This window comes from Odontesthes bonariensis, chromosome 13 (genome assembly GCF_027942865.1).
Source record: "Odontesthes bonariensis isolate fOdoBon6 chromosome 13, fOdoBon6.hap1, whole genome shotgun sequence".
Lineage (NCBI taxonomy): Eukaryota > Metazoa > Chordata > Actinopteri > Atheriniformes > Atherinopsidae > Odontesthes > Odontesthes bonariensis.
Window position 1 is genome coordinate 32,600,269 of NC_134518.1, and position 15,600 is coordinate 32,615,868.

At 41.9% G+C, this 15,600-nt stretch overlaps 1 protein-coding gene across 1 annotated transcript; it reads left to right on the plus strand.

The window, feature by feature from the left end:
- The first annotated feature begins 13,068 nt into the window (after positions 1–13,068).
- On the plus strand, positions 13,069–14,703 carry LOC142397194 (E3 ubiquitin-protein ligase TRIM11-like). Its single transcript, XM_075480537.1, has one exon. It carries the CDS (start codon positions 13,069–13,071, stop codon positions 14,701–14,703), a length of 1,635 nt encoding a protein of 544 aa, XP_075336652.1.
- The last annotated feature ends 897 nt before the right edge of the window (positions 14,704–15,600 follow it).

The following is a 15,600-nucleotide window of genomic DNA, read 5'->3' on the forward strand; positions in this document are numbered from 1 at the left end:
AAACTGGTTCCACAGAGAGGGGCTTGATAACCGAAGGCTCTGCCTCCCAAACTGGCAAACTGGTTCCACAGAGAGGGGCCTGATAACTGAAGGCTCTGCCTCCCAAACTGGCAGCTGGTTCCACAGAGAGGGGCCTGATAACTGAAGGCTCTGCCTCCCAAACTGGCAAACTGGTTCCACAGAGAGGGGCCTGATAACTGAAGGCTCTGCCTCCCAAACTGGCAGCTGGTTCCACAGAGAGGGGCCTGATAACTGAAGGCTCTGCCTCCCAAACTGGCAGCTGGTCCCACAGAGAGGGGCCTGATAACTGAAGGCTCTGCCTCCCAAACTGGCAACTGGTTCCACAGAGAGGGGCCTGATAACTGAAGGCTCTGCCTCCCTAACTGGCAAACTGGTTCCACAGAGAGGGGCCTGATAACTGAAGGCTCTGCCTCCCAAACTGGCAGCTGGTCCCACATAGAGAGGGGCCTGATAACTGAAAGCTCTGCCTCCCAAACTGGGCAGCTGATTCCACAGAGAGGGGCCTGATAACTGAAGGCTCTGCCTCCCAAACTGGCAAACTGGTTCCACAGAGAGGGGCCTAATAACCGAAGGCTCTGCCTCCCAAACTGGCAGCTGGTCCCACATAGAGAGGGGCCTGATAACTGAAAGCTCTGCCTCCCAAACTGGCAGCTGGTCCCACATAGAGAGGGGCCTGATAACTGAAAGCTCTGCCTCCCAAACTGGGCAGCTGGTTCCACAGAGAGGGGCCTGATAACCGAAGGCTCTGCCTCCCAAACTGGCAAACTGGTTCCACAGAGAGGGGCCTAATAACCGAAGGCTCTGCCTCCCAAACTGGCAAACTGGTTCCACAGAGAGGGGCCTGATAACTGAAGGCTCTGCCTCCCAAACTGGCAGCTGGTCCCATATAGAGATGGGCCTGATAACTGAAGGCTCTGCCTCCCAAACTGGGCAGCTGGTTCAACAGAGAGGGGCCTGATAACTGAAGGCTCTGCCTCCCAAACTGGCAGCTGGTTCCACAGAGAGGGGCCTGATAACTGAAGGCTCTGCCTCCCAAACTGGCAAACTGGTTCCACAGAGAGGGGCCTAATAACCGAAGGCTCTGCCTCCCAAACTGGCAGCTGGTCCCACATAGAGAGGGGCCTGATAACTGAAAGCTCTGCCTCCCAAACTGGCAGCTGGTCCCACATAGAGAGGGGCCTGATAACTGAAAGCTCTGCCTCCCAAACTGGGCAGCTGGTTCCACAGAGAGGGGCCTGATAACCGAAGGCTCTGCCTCCCAAACTGGCAAACTGGTTCCACAGAGAGGGGCCTAATAACCGAAGGCTCTGCCTCCCAAACTGGCAAACTGGTTCCACAGAGAGGGGCCTGATAACTGAAGGCTCTGCCTCCCAAACTGGCAAACTGGTTTATCAAAGAGGTCATATAAAAGTGAGAAAAAAAGATATAGAGACGAGATGAAGGCAGCAGCAGGTTTTAGATGTTGGATTAACATTTACTGGACCTCAAAGTCCAGGTAAACCTAACTGTACAGATTAATAATGACTTTAAATCTGGAAAATGTGATGGAACGCAGGCTCACAGGTGAAAGTTTAGCGTGCACCAAAGTAAATCAGGAGAAGAGGTGTGCGTGGATTGGCAGAGCCGCCGCCGATGAAGGATAATTTGAAATGTTTTGACTTTCAGAAATACACTTCAGGTGTTACGCTCCTTCACTTCCTTCTGCTGAGTGTGTGTGTTGTGCAGGTCGGTGTGTTTGGAGGCCACGGTGCATGACAGATTAGCCCCGAGGCTGCGCAGGTGTTTGAGACGTGAAACAGAAGGTGGGAGTTAAAGAGTCGGCTCGGAGAGAGATGGACAGGTAGAAAAACAGACGCAACCAAGTTAAACACAACACAGTTGTTGCTACGTTACGACAGCCCACAAAAATAACATTTGAATCGCCCCCTGGTGGCTTGTAGTGGAATATATTTAAGCCCCGCCCCCTTCACGTTAGAAAACTCACCACAAGCCAAACTTAAGACGTTAAACAAGAGCAGATATTTTAAATAAACATCTAGTTTTTTGTTTTAAATTAGTTTTAAACCAATGAATTAGTGGATCTGCAGTTAACTGAACCAACATTGTGATCTTTGCTCATCCTGTTGGGTCCAAAGATGTTTATCGGGAAATGTGTCTCAGTTGGCGGCAGCCGTATAAACAATAAATGTGCCTATAAACTAGGGCTGGGCGAGTTAACTCGTTATTATTTAACGCAGATAAATATTTTATTGCGCATTAACACGTTTTCTTTTTTTCTTTAATTTTTTTTTATTAAATTGGGGGGGCTTTTGTGCCTTCAATCGATAGGAAAGTTCAGAGAGACAGGAAGCAGGGGGCAGAGAGAGGGGGAGCAACACGCAGCACAGGGCCGTCCAATGTGGGACTCAAACCGGGGTCAGCTGCAGCGAGGACTGTAGCCTACAGTAGTGCGTAGTTCCTTACACACTTATTTGTTTCCTGAATTGTCTTTATTTTCTAAATTGTCTTCCCATTTGTCTCGGTACCTGACTTATCGCACTTACTCTAGCACTAGTTTTGCTCTTAGCTGTTTGGTTTTGGAAGGAAATGCACTTATGATTTCTTGTGACCTGAAGTTCTTTTGCCTACCGATGTGGAACGCACTTATTGTAAGTCGCTTTGGTTAAAAGCGTCTGCAAAATGACCGTAATGTAATGTAATGTCATGTAATGTAGAGTCCTGCACTGGAGCCTGACGGCCCGACAGCCCGAGGGCCGGGCTTCGGGCCGACGACCGTATAATTACCTCGGACACGGGCCGGGCTCGGGCACTTTTATTTTTCAATTTAATTATAAAAAAAACAAAAAAACAACTGCTAATTAAAGAACTGTGTTGTGTTTAAATTAGGGCTGGGACTTTAGTGCGTTAATTTCGATTAATTAACTACACACATATTAGCGCGATAAAAAAAATAACGCATTTTAATCGCACACTATAATTATTATTATTTCTTTTAAATACAGACGGATGGAAGCGTTGACAAGAGCGTGGTTGTGTGCAGATTATGCAACAATGAATTCGCGTATCACCGTAGCGTATCAAGCCTCAAATATCACCTCAACACTAAACATGTAGCAGCTAGCGTGGAAGCTAACGGGGGCCCAACGCAGCTTAACATCCAAGATTCTATATACTGTGTTTTCATGCATGCTACATTCAGATTTCAAATAGGGATATGTTCTGTGTTTGTTGAAATATTGTTGAAAATGTTAATTTTCTAAAGCTTAAAGTATATGCGATTAAAATGCGATTAATTTCGATTAATTAATTTCAAAGCCTGAAGTTAACTCGATTAAAAATTTTAATCGAGTCACAGCCCTAGTTTAAATGAAAACAATTGAACGCAGCAGCAGCTGCTCGGCCCCGCGCCACCACCTCCCTTATATAGGCATACAGTACCTCACACTAACGCAGTCCTCCGACATGCCTTAAACACAGATGAGCTGGCTGAAGTAGTCCCAGAAGTAGCAGAGAGACCCTGTTGGCGGCCAAGGCTTTAGTCCGCTACCTAAAACAGTCAGGCCTGGTCAGTCAGCTGCCAAGAACTGTTAAACAAATGGCAGAGATATTTAGTACAGGTATAGCACAGTCTTCCTCACACTGGAGTCAATTCAGTCAGTCCATGCAGAGCTGCAGGAGCTTCTTCAGAGCCGTGGTGAGAGCGCACGATTGCGTGATGTCTCCCCAGATGGTCTGTGCCTATATCAACGAGTTCTCAAGCTGCTGATCGAAACACTATTTTAACCTGCTCTTTTATGTCCATTTTGATCTGTCAGAAACCGTTTGCTTATTCACAGAAAAATAGAATGCTGTTTTTTTCTAACTGCAGAGCGTTATCCCATTTTAAGAGCGGCAGATTGAATTTACGAACGCACTCAATGAATATAGCGTTCTATCGCTAAAACATTGTTATGGGAGGTTAAAAAAAAAAAAAAAAAAAAAAGTCGGGCACGGCCGGGCTCGGGCCCAGATAATAGGCCCGTGCAGGGCACTACTATAGCCTCTTGTACATAGAGCGCCTTCTCAACCCACTACACCACGGACCACCCCTGTTTTATTATCTATTTTATTATTGTAAATGTCTGTTGCTCTCAGGCTTTTATTTTGTAAAAGTCTGTTGCTCACAGGCTTTTATTTTGTAAAAGTCTGTTGCTCACAGGCTTTTATTTTGTAAAAGTCTGTTGCTGTCTGCTGTGGAACCGGAAAAGAAAGTAATCGGCGGATCCACCAAACATGGAGAAGGGTACGGAACTTTTACTCGGCCATTTTCATTTTAAAGTTCTTCCAGACGGCGGAGTCGACAGAACCAAAGTCATCTGTAAACACTGCCAAGTTGAATTGTCTTCTCAGCGTAGTAGTTCCAGTCTAAAATATCACTTAAAGGCAAAACACACAACTGATAGCAGCAAGTCATTCAAGGAAACAGACAGTGGAGCGAGGCTTCTACATAAAAACTACAGAAAGATGCTGATGTTAAAAGTGTGTTTGCACAACAAATGTTATGGCACTTTCATTCATATGGCAGCACATTTAAAATAAAACTGAATGCTAAAAGCTATACACTACTTTTGGATTAATTTTTAGATTTTGCGTACAAATGCGATTAATCGTGATTAATCAGGGAAATCATTTGATTAATTAGATTAAAAATTTTAATCGTTGCCCGGCCCTAGTATAAACTGAAATTTAAATGTTGATGACCGGCAGCCGTTCTGAATAAAGTTGCAGAGGATTCACCTTTCCCCGTTTCAAGCCAATAAACGAGCTGTTCCGTAATAAACCGGACTAACAGATATGTTCCCGAATTGTTCTTCATGGCACATTTTAACATCCATGACTCTAAACTGGCAAAGAAGCACTTTAAACAGCTCCAACACACATACATGCAGTTTATGATGCCTTATATAAGAGATTTTAAGATTCTTTATGATATATCAGCAGCCATTAGAGGCCTCATTCCCCTTCTTGGATAAAGAATGCGGAAAAAGAAGGTTTTTAAACCTGAATTAAATAAATATTTAGTTGTTTTTGTGTTATTACAGTAGTTCTCAGTGTCCTATCAGTGATACTCATAACTGCCTAAAAGGAAATCATGCCAAAAGATGTAAAAAAAAAGTCTCCTGAGCGAGAGTTTGACACTCAGGATGCAGCAAATGATTATTTAGGTTATTTAGGTTATTCCTTTGATTCATCGATTAATCGGACAGGAAATACTTTTGCACTATTATTCAAAAGAGGACAAAGACAGGTGTCTTAACATGAACCCTTAATTAATACATTAATCCAGCTGAATTCCCAACAAAGCTGCTCTCATTCACATATTTTTACTGTTTCTTTTGTCAGAAACTGGGACTGAAAACCAGCTCATTAAGACTACATGTCAGCTCACTTAAAGCTGCCGTCGGCAGGTTTCAGGTCCCTCGTCCTCTGTGGACGAGAGTACACACCAGTGTGCACGCACACAAGCTGGGGCAGACTCACGCTCAGCAGCGTGTGCACAAGCTGTGATTGACAGGTAGGATTCCTCCACCCTAACGTGATTGGTCAAAAACAGCCGGGAGCGCTCGATATTTGCAAGCATGATTACAGGCTTCAGAGGGAGCTACAGAATTCGGGATTTTTCCTAAACAGCCTATTTAATATTCTACTTCCAGAATGCCATGACAGTTCAAACTAATATGACTAAAGAAAAGTTGCCGACGGCAGCTTTAAAGCATCAGAATCAGAATCAGAATCAGAAAAAACTTTATTTATCCCCGAAGGGCAATTAGAAGGGCGAAGAGCGGTCCATTAAAAGAAGAACAAGAAAATGGAATCATAAAGAAAAGAAAACACAGAAGGGGGTGACAAAAAATAAAAAATAAATAATAAAAATCAATTTAAATTAAATTAAAAAAATTAAAAATGAAATAAAATAAAATATTTAGCAAATAAATAAAATAAGGCGTCGATTATATTAAAATGACAATTTAATTAAAGTGACAATAAAAAATGTGACATTGTGGTTAAAGTGTCGAGGTGATATTGTAATTTGCACATCAGATATTGCACTACAGTATTGTACAGAAGATCTAAGTTATAGTTATAGTAACTTTCCAGACTGTCTCTCTGCTCTAATAAAATCCTGATTTTATCTCACAAAAATCTCCGTTCAGGTAACCCAAAGACGGTGAATTCAGCTGCACTCAGATGCACCATGATCTCCCACAGAGGACGTTAGCAGCAGCAGAGCGACGGATGTTGAATCTGAAATAAATAGTTAACATAAATGCAGACCAAAGACACCGATAACCTGTGGCCTTCCAGTTACAGGATGCCGTGTCTCATCTCCATCATCTGCTGCTAATTACTGCAGCAACAGACGGTCGGCTCTCCCACACCTTTCTGACAGCTCGCTGGCAGCGACATGTGACGAGGCAGATAATTTTGGAAAGTCAGCCTGAGCTAAAATGTTCTCAGTTTGTCTCCTCGTGTTCCGATTCTTAAATCAAATCAAACAATTGACGGAGAAAGGTTTCCTTTGATCGTTTACAATGAATAATGAATCTCCACCTGGTGTATTTCTGTTAGAATATATGGAAAATCAAAGAGTTTCAGCAGCCAACAGGATGGATTGTAATAAATCTGAATCGAAGCTCTTCCTTTAGATTAAGCTATCACGACTGGTTGTGCACATGGATGCCTGAAAATGTGTCATTTCACCTCGTAAAATGTCCCCAAAATCACTCTGATATTATTCTAAGTTCTGAAAAAGAGCCACGCAGTGAACATACATAATAACTCTGACTATGTACCATCACAATTAGTAAATGACTACTTTAAATATGCAACACTTAAGCCATTCTAAGGTTGTGTAGCAGGGCTGCAGCAAATGATTACTTAGGTCATTGAGCGCTCTATCGATAATTCCATCGATTAATCTGATATGAATTTAAGATAAACACAAGAAACTTGTGCTATAGAAGAAAAAAATGGACCAGACTCAGTGAATAATTCCCTATAATATAGATCAGTGAGCAGAGCTGACCAACATGTCATTGGGGTCATCAGGTGGGAACTTCCTTTCATCTAGTTGGGCCCACGACACCTCCAGGAGGCTAGACAGTGGCTGTGTTTGAAATCGCATACTGCATACTGCATACTCATCAATCAGACAGTATGCAGAGCGTTTACCCACAATGCATTTCGCTCCTGCCCGAGCCGAAATCAGCCGGCCTGAAGCTGATTTCACTTAAGCTCTAAACTCTGTAAACTTTAGCAACATTTGAAACATTTTCAGGTGAGAAAGTAGTCGTTTAGATCCCCAACGTGTTGAAAACCTGACAAAATACCGGCTATTTACAATTTTGTTCCCACGAATTCGGCGCTACTAAAGCTAGCCGCAGTGAGCAACGCACTTCCGGTTATTTTCACAAAATAAAATACCCGTTGCCTTTTATCATAGGGAAAGCCATTACCATACAATTGGTGCTTTTGTTTTGAAAACAGGAAGTGAACCTACCCTCGTTGTAGCTAGCTTGAAACGTTTTGACAGGAAATGACGATCGGCGACGTCACGTTACGTTGCATCTTGGGTAGTTTGAGTATGAGTAGTAACCTCATGATGCATACCCAACTTCTCGCTTACTCAAACCTGCTTACTAACTCAAAAAGTTAGTAGGAGTAGTAGGAGAAGTATGCGGTTTCGAACACAGCCAATGACCACTGGTGTCCCAGAGTCAGTCCCCTAATGCCAGCCAACACTGCTCCTCACACCAACTGCACACCAGTCACAGCAGGGTGGGGATACAAACCCTGGTTTGGGTAGGGGATAATGAAAGTATAGAGGGTGCCAGAGGTGGAGGCAGGACAAGACACACGAGCAGATTCAGCCGACAAACTCACCGAAACAGTCCTACAATCACTAAAAATGCCAGCAAAAACAAGGACATACAACTCACTCCAAGCCAACTCACCCAAAATGGCGGCCTGGTTTCAAAAGGCTCACACGGGCCAAACCCTCCACTTAAATATCTTGAACTTCTTCTTTGCTTCTTCCAAAAGTCTGTTTACCCTAAGTGCTCCCCCTGCTGGGCCCCCAGCTGCTATTGCTTCTTCTAATCCAAATCCACTGACTGGACTTTACTGCCTCATCTGACACTTCCTTCACTATTTCCCTCACACTCAGTCCACTTACACCCAGCTCCCTCAACAACGAGACAACAGACTTTGCAACAAATCCTCTACATCCTACTTCCACTGGACAGATCCTAACTTTCCACCCTCGCTGCTCTGCTTCTTCTCCCAACTCCACATTCCTTTTGAAATACTTTTGCAATAATAACTATTTAAAAGAGTAAAAAAGACAGGTGTCTTAAAATGAACCAGAAGGACTTATTTCCATGTTGGTCTGAAACAGAACTGCTTCACCTCTGACTCAGAGATGAAAAGGATAAGGTTTTAATAACAGGGATGAACCCGCTGCTGTTGTAATGTCGTGTATTTCCTCTTAGTCATGACACAGCGCACTAAAGTAAACTCCTGGAGCACATAAACGTGTTTTATCATGGTAACCAGTGGCTGCACGTCTACCAGTCAGTCACAGAATAGACTTTAAAAGCCTGCTGATGGTTTACATCTGTGATCTGTTCAGAGAATATAAAGCAGCAGAGCTCTTAGATCCAAGGACTCAGGTCAGCTGGTCCAGTCCAGAGTCCAGACTAAACATGGAGAAGCAGCATTTAGCTGTTATGCTGCAAACAAGTGGAACAATCTGCCAGTGGAGATTAAACTTTCACCAAATGGAGACATTTTTAAATCCAGGTTAAAAACATTTCTTTTCTCATGTGTCTATGCATGAAATCTGCACGATATCTTTGAACTTATCTGGACTGTTGCTTGTTTTTAAATTCATTTAAATTATTTTATTTGTTTCTCTTTATATTATTTTATGTATTTTTAATGCTTCTTCCACTCCCTGCTGCAATGCTTTTATTTTATGTAAAGCACTTTGAATTGTTTTGTACATGAAATGTGCTATACAAATAAATTTGATTTGATTTATCCATATTTAATAGTGATGGTGACTGTATCTTCTTACTTTTTTTTTTACTGTCATCTAGTTGATGGCCAGTTTTGAACTGCGGTATCTCAGCCTTCGGGTGACCCAAAACGGGGAAGTTTTATGCCCAGAATGTGCATAACAACGGTTGGTGAAGTGAATAAGACACACAAATTCTCGAGTTTCTTCATCCGTGCGTAAAGAAAAAACGTTTCCTTACTTTGAACTCTGGGGCTCATGGTCTGAATATCAGATGGAATTACAGACCAAACATGTGGAAATGAGGCGAAAGATGTTAAACTGACTTTCACTTTGACATTAACCGGAAGAGCGTTTCAAAATCTAAAGAAGCTCTGATTATTTGTCCCGTGGAGTTTCAAACTCGCAGTGATGTCATCAGGCTTTGCCGATGACGCAACACCTGTGTTTCTGTGTTTCAGACTGAAGGGGTGGCGTTTGCTCAGACTCCAGTCAGACTTCCAGAGGAAGTGTTGTCAATCTCCTATTGAAGACAATACAATACATATCTTGTTAAATGAGAAGTCTTGAAAACAAATTGTTTTGAGTCGGATTTCATATGAAACAAGCTTTTTTTTGACATTTGAAGAGGTTTTTAAGCTAATTTCAAGATCACTTTTATCTCAAAAGTCCTAAATATCACATCTTATTTCAAGAAATCTTGGCAAGCCGATTTTCACTAGTTCCATTGGCAGATTTTTTTGCTTATTTCAAGCAAAAACGTCTTTTATTTGTTGTTTTTTTAACTTTTTTTTGGAGGGGCATTTTTTCCAGTGTATATCTGGCTGAAATGGTACTTGTTAGGCAGTTGTGTCTGATATTAAGTGTAATGAGATATTTTGACAAGAAATGAGACAAATATACTTGGTAAGACTTTGATTTTTTCCAGTGTGTGCTGCCCGTCGCCGTCTAAACAAACACACAGATCAGAGCGGCAGATGACCCCGTCTCCGAGTCCTGCTCTGCATCTCCTTCCTCTCCACTGAACACGGGATCATTTGAAGGAAAAGCATATGTAAGCGCATCTGCTGAGTGACTCCAGGAGAACCGCGGAGGTCTCAAGTCGCTGAGGACTTGTTTTAAACTGAGCGGCCATCTGTCAGCCTCATCTCTGAGTTTTTCTTGGCACCAGAGGGCGCAGGCGGTGGTGTATGCTGGGGCAGAGGAGTTGGCCCTTTCCCCGACACGCCAACACAAAAGGCTCCAAAGAAAAGAAAAGGGCAAGACCCCACTGAGACCACCACCAACCCCTAAGGGGACAGGATCAGAAAACTCTGGAGAAACATGAGATTAAAGCCACGATGAGACATTTCAGGGATGAGGGGCCTCAAACAGGGCAGGATTTTATCATTTCAGTGGAAACAATTCATAGATCCCATCAGAAACAAGCTGTGAAAGGAACAAAATTACTTAAAATCTTATGACTGAACTCCGTTTTTATGGTTTACTTGTGATACACTAAAAAAAAGAAGAATGTAAAGTTTTATATTCTGAAAACATTAAACCTTTTTAATTGTTCAAACTCTGGATTTTGAACTTGTTGCTTCTGATCCCTGCAGCTGATTGCACTCACATGACTGATGCACTGGAAAAAATGCCCCTCCAAATATAAGTTAAAAAAACAACAAAAACAAGACGTTTTTGCTTGAAATAAGCTAAATAAATCTGCCAATGGAACTAGTGAAAATCGGCTTGTCAAGATTTCTTGAAATAAGATGTGATATTTGGGACTTTTGAGATAAAAGTGATCTTGAAATTAGCTTAAAAACCTCTTCAAATGTAAAAAAAAAAGCTTGTTTCATATGTTATGTGACTCAAAACAATTTGTTTTCAAGACTTTTTCATTTAACAAGATATTCCAGATGTATTGTCTTCAAACAAGTCCCTATATCTGGCTGAAATGGTACTTGTTAGGCAGTTGTGTCTGATATTAAGTGTAATGAGATATTTTGACTAGAAATTAGAAAAATATACTTGGTAAGACTTAGATTTTTTCCAGTGTGGATGGGTTTATAAACTATTAAAGACATCAATGGGGAACAACAATGTTTTCATTAAGATAAAACAAGCAGAACAAGTTTCTGGGTCATAACATATCACTTTGTTTTCCTGCTGATTCTTGGTAAAGAGAAGGGCTAAATGTTACATAATGGGAGTGAGCAGAGCTTTGGACTTTGGAAGAACAATAAATGACTGTAAAATGATAAAAGATATTCTTCCTCATGGGTTTGCAGAAAACAGCAGAGCAACATCAGAGAGACGACAGAGACAAAAAAACGTTTCTGCCTGAGGAAATATAAACGAGTTGTTTTGGTTCTTTCTCAACAAACGAGTCAAACTCCGGTGAGTAAAGCTGATAAGTTTTACTTTGAGCTTAATTTCACACTGACCTGTCAGATTAGATCGATAGATAGATGACTTTATTCCTCCCCGAAGGGAAATTAGGTCGCCATCGCAGTCCAGTTAAATACGATATATAATATCAATGTGGTTACATTAGCATTAGGGCTGGGCGAGTTAACTCGTTATTATCGCGTTAACTTGTTAATTATTTAACGCCGATAAATATTTTATTGCGCATTAACGCAGGTTTTATTATTGTAAAAGTCTGTTGAATGCATCACATTCACACAGTTATAGCAAACACCACGAAGCATGGAGTAATAAAATAAAAATAAACTAGCAGGTAACATCACATGCTAGCTCACGGAGCTAACCAGCGCTACTTCCTGTTTTACTTGTTTCAACATAAAAGCACGTATTTCAAAATAAATTTAAAAAAAACTCCTGCACTTACAGCCAAGTTGAATTGTCTTCTCAGCGTAGTAGTTCCAGTCTAAAATATCACTTAAAGGCAAAACACACAACTGATAGCAGCAAGTCATTCAAGGAAACAGACAGTGGAGCGAGGCTTCTACATAAAAACTACAGAAAGATGCTGATGTTAAAAGTGTGTTTGCACAACAAATGTTATGGCACTTTCATTCATATGGCAGCACATTTAAAATAAAACTAAATGCTAAAAGCTACACACTACTTTTGGATTTTGCGTACAAATGCGATTAATCGGGGAAATCATGTGATTAATTAGATTAAAAATGTTAAACGTTATGTAGCTATACGCATTTATTTATCTCTCTAACACCATGATTCTTACGCAAGCAATGATATTTTATTTTGTGGTTAAAAACGTCCCCCCCCTTTTTTTTTTGTCTTCTTCCAGTTATTTATTAATTTTATTTTAATAATTATTATTGCTACTATTATCTGTTTTTTTTTTCTTGTTTGTACCTTCTTGCTCTATGTTGTTCACCGTTTGTAAATTAACAAAATGTGCAATAAACATATGTTTAAAAAATAAATAAATAAATAAATAAAAAGTTAATTGTTGCCCACACTGGAAAAAATGTCCCTCCAAAAATAAGTAAGAAAAACAACAAAAACAAGACGTTTTTGCTTGAAATAAGCTAAATAAATCTGCCAATGGAACTAGTGAAAATCGGCTTGTCAAGATTTCTTGAAATAAAATGTGATATTTAGGACTTTTGAGATAAAAAGTGATCTTGAAATTAGCTTAAAAACCTCTTCAAATGTCATAAAAAGCTTGTTTCATTTGAAATCAGACTCAAAACAATTTGTTCTCAAGACTTTTTCATTTAACAAGATATTCCAGATGTATTGTCTTCAAACAAGTCCCTATATCTGGCTGAAATAGCACTTGTTAGGCAGTTGTGTCTTATATTAAGTGTAATGAGATATGTTGACTAGAAATGAGACAAATATACTTGGTAAGACTTAGATTTTTTCCAGTGCAGCCCTAATTAGCATATATGATATGAAGTAAATGTTCCAGTATTTCAGGTACTGATTGATGAACCCGAGAGTTCAAATATTAAGTGAAATAAACCTGTTTCTCTCCCCTCTCGGCCTCTCGTTCTCAGAGTGCCGACATGTCTGCCGGCAGCAGCCGTCGCTCCGATCATCAGTTCCTGTGCTCCATCTGTCTGGATGTGTTCACCGATCCCGTCACCGTGCCGTGTGGACACAACTTCTGCAAACACTGCATCACAGAACACTGGGACACTAATGGCAGCAGCGACTGTCCGCTGTGCAAGGAGAGTTTCCAAAGAAGGCCTCCGCTGCGGGTGAACACCTTCATCCGTGAGATGGTCGCCGAGTTCAGATGTGAAGCTGAGCAGAGATCCAGCAGCAGCAGCAGCAGCAGCAGCTCGGAGCAACAAGATGCCAAACCAGGAGAAGTTCCCTGTGACGCCTGCACAGGAACCAAACTGAAGGCCCTGAAGTCCTGCCTGGTGTGTCTGGCCTCCTACTGCGAGACTCATCTAAAGCCTCACCTGACGGTTTCCTCCCTGAAAAGGCATCAGCTGGCGGAGCCCGTGGAGAACCTGGAGGACAGGATGTGCTCGAAGCACTTTAAACCCCTGGAGCTGTTCTGTAAGACCGAGCAGACCTGCGTCTGCCTGCTCTGCTCTGTCGTGGACCACCGGACCCACGAGATCGTTCCTCTGAGGGAAGAATACGAAGCGAGGCAGGCGGAGCTGAAGAAAACAGAGGCCGAAATCAAGCAGATGAGGCAGAAACGACGACTGAAGATCCAGGAAATCAAAGAGTCGGCGAAGATCAGCAGAGATGCTGCAGAGGGGGAGAAAGCAGAAGGCGTTCAGGTCTTCGTTGCTCTGAGGGAGGCTGTTGTGAGAGGCCTGAACGAGTTCGTGAAGGAGGTGGAGGACAAACAGGAAACCACGGAGAAACAGGCCGAAGACTTCATCAGAGATCTGGAGGAGGAAATCTCTGAGCTGAAGAAGAGGAGCTGCGAGGTGAAGCAGCTCTCACGCTCTGAAGACCACCTCCACCTCCTCAGGAGCTTCTCCTCCCTGAACCCTGCTCCGCCCGCCAGGGACTGGACGGAGGTCAGCGTCCGTCCGCCGCCGTACGAGGGGACCGCGGCGAGGGCCGTGGCGACGCTGGAGGAGACGCTGGGCAAAAAGATGAAGAGGCTGCTGGCCGAGGCGGAGCTGCGGAGGGTCCAGCGGTACGCGGTGGACGTTACTCTGAATCCTCGAACCGCCCACGATGACCTCAGACTGTCTGACGAAGGAAAGCGAGTGCAACATAAAGAAAATCGCCACCTCAAACAGAACATAAAGACCTTTTACCACGATATCTTCGTGTTAGGAAATGAGAGTTTCTCCTCAGGCAGATTTTATTTCCAGGTGGAGGTGAAGGGAAACACTTACTGGGCCTTGGGGTTGGTTAAGGAGTCGGTGGACAGGAAGGGACTGATCGAAATGAGTTCTCAGGACGGCTGCTGGATTTTATGGCTGCGAAAAAGGAAGGAGAACAAAGCGCTCGCTCCACCTTCAGACGCTCGGTCCGATCCCAAGAAGGTGGGGGTGTTTCTGGACCATCAGAAGGGTCTGATCTCTTTTTATGACGTAGACGCCGCAGCTCTGATCCGCTCCTTCACCGGCTGCCGCTTCCCTGAGAAACTTTATCCGATTTTCAGTCTCTACGGTGACGACAGCGGGTCTCTGAGCATCTGTCCTGTCAATCAAACCGTCTGATCTCTGTCATAACGGGGCATCTCGCACGGTGAATCCAGCCGTTAAATACCCAAAAATACTTAAAAATGTCAAATCTTCAGTGTGAGATTCAAGTCTCCAGGGGAAATGTTCAGTGTTTTTACTGATTACGTCATTCACTGGAAAAAATGCCCCTCCAAAAATAAGTAAAAAAATGTCAAATACAAGACGTTTTTGCTTGAAATAAGCAAAAAATCTGCCAATGGAACTAGTGAAAATCGGTTTGTCAAGATTTCTTGAAATAAGATGTGATATTTAGGACTTTTGAGTTAAAAGTGATCTTGAAATTAGCTTAAAAACCTCTTCAAATGTAAAAAAAAAAAAAGCTTGTTTCATATGAAATCCGACTCAAAACAATCTGTTTTCAAGACTTTTTCATTTAACAAGATATTCCAGATGTATTGTCTTTAAACAAGTCCCTATATCTGGCTGAAATAGTACTTGTTAGGCAGTTGTGTCTTATATTAAGTGTAATGAGATATTTTGACTAGAAATGAGATAAATATACTTGGTAAGACTTTGATTTTTTCCAGTGTTGTTATATTAAATCCTCTTTATTATTGCCCACAACTGATATATGGAGCTCTTCACTCTGATGGATGACAAACTTTGTTAAAACTTACGGATCTGTATCATGTAAAAAAAAAAAAAAGACCTTTACTGTCACATCATGTAAATGTAAATGTATTTTATTTATACAGCCCTTTACAAACAATCATAACGGTGTACCGAAGTGCTTTACAGTAGGTAATAAATAGAGACGAATAAGTAAAAACAAATAAAAACAATAAAAGAACAGTGAAAGCAATAAAATACAACAAAATCGAATAAGATAAAATAAGATAAAAGTGTCATCATACTATGTGACATCATGTGATC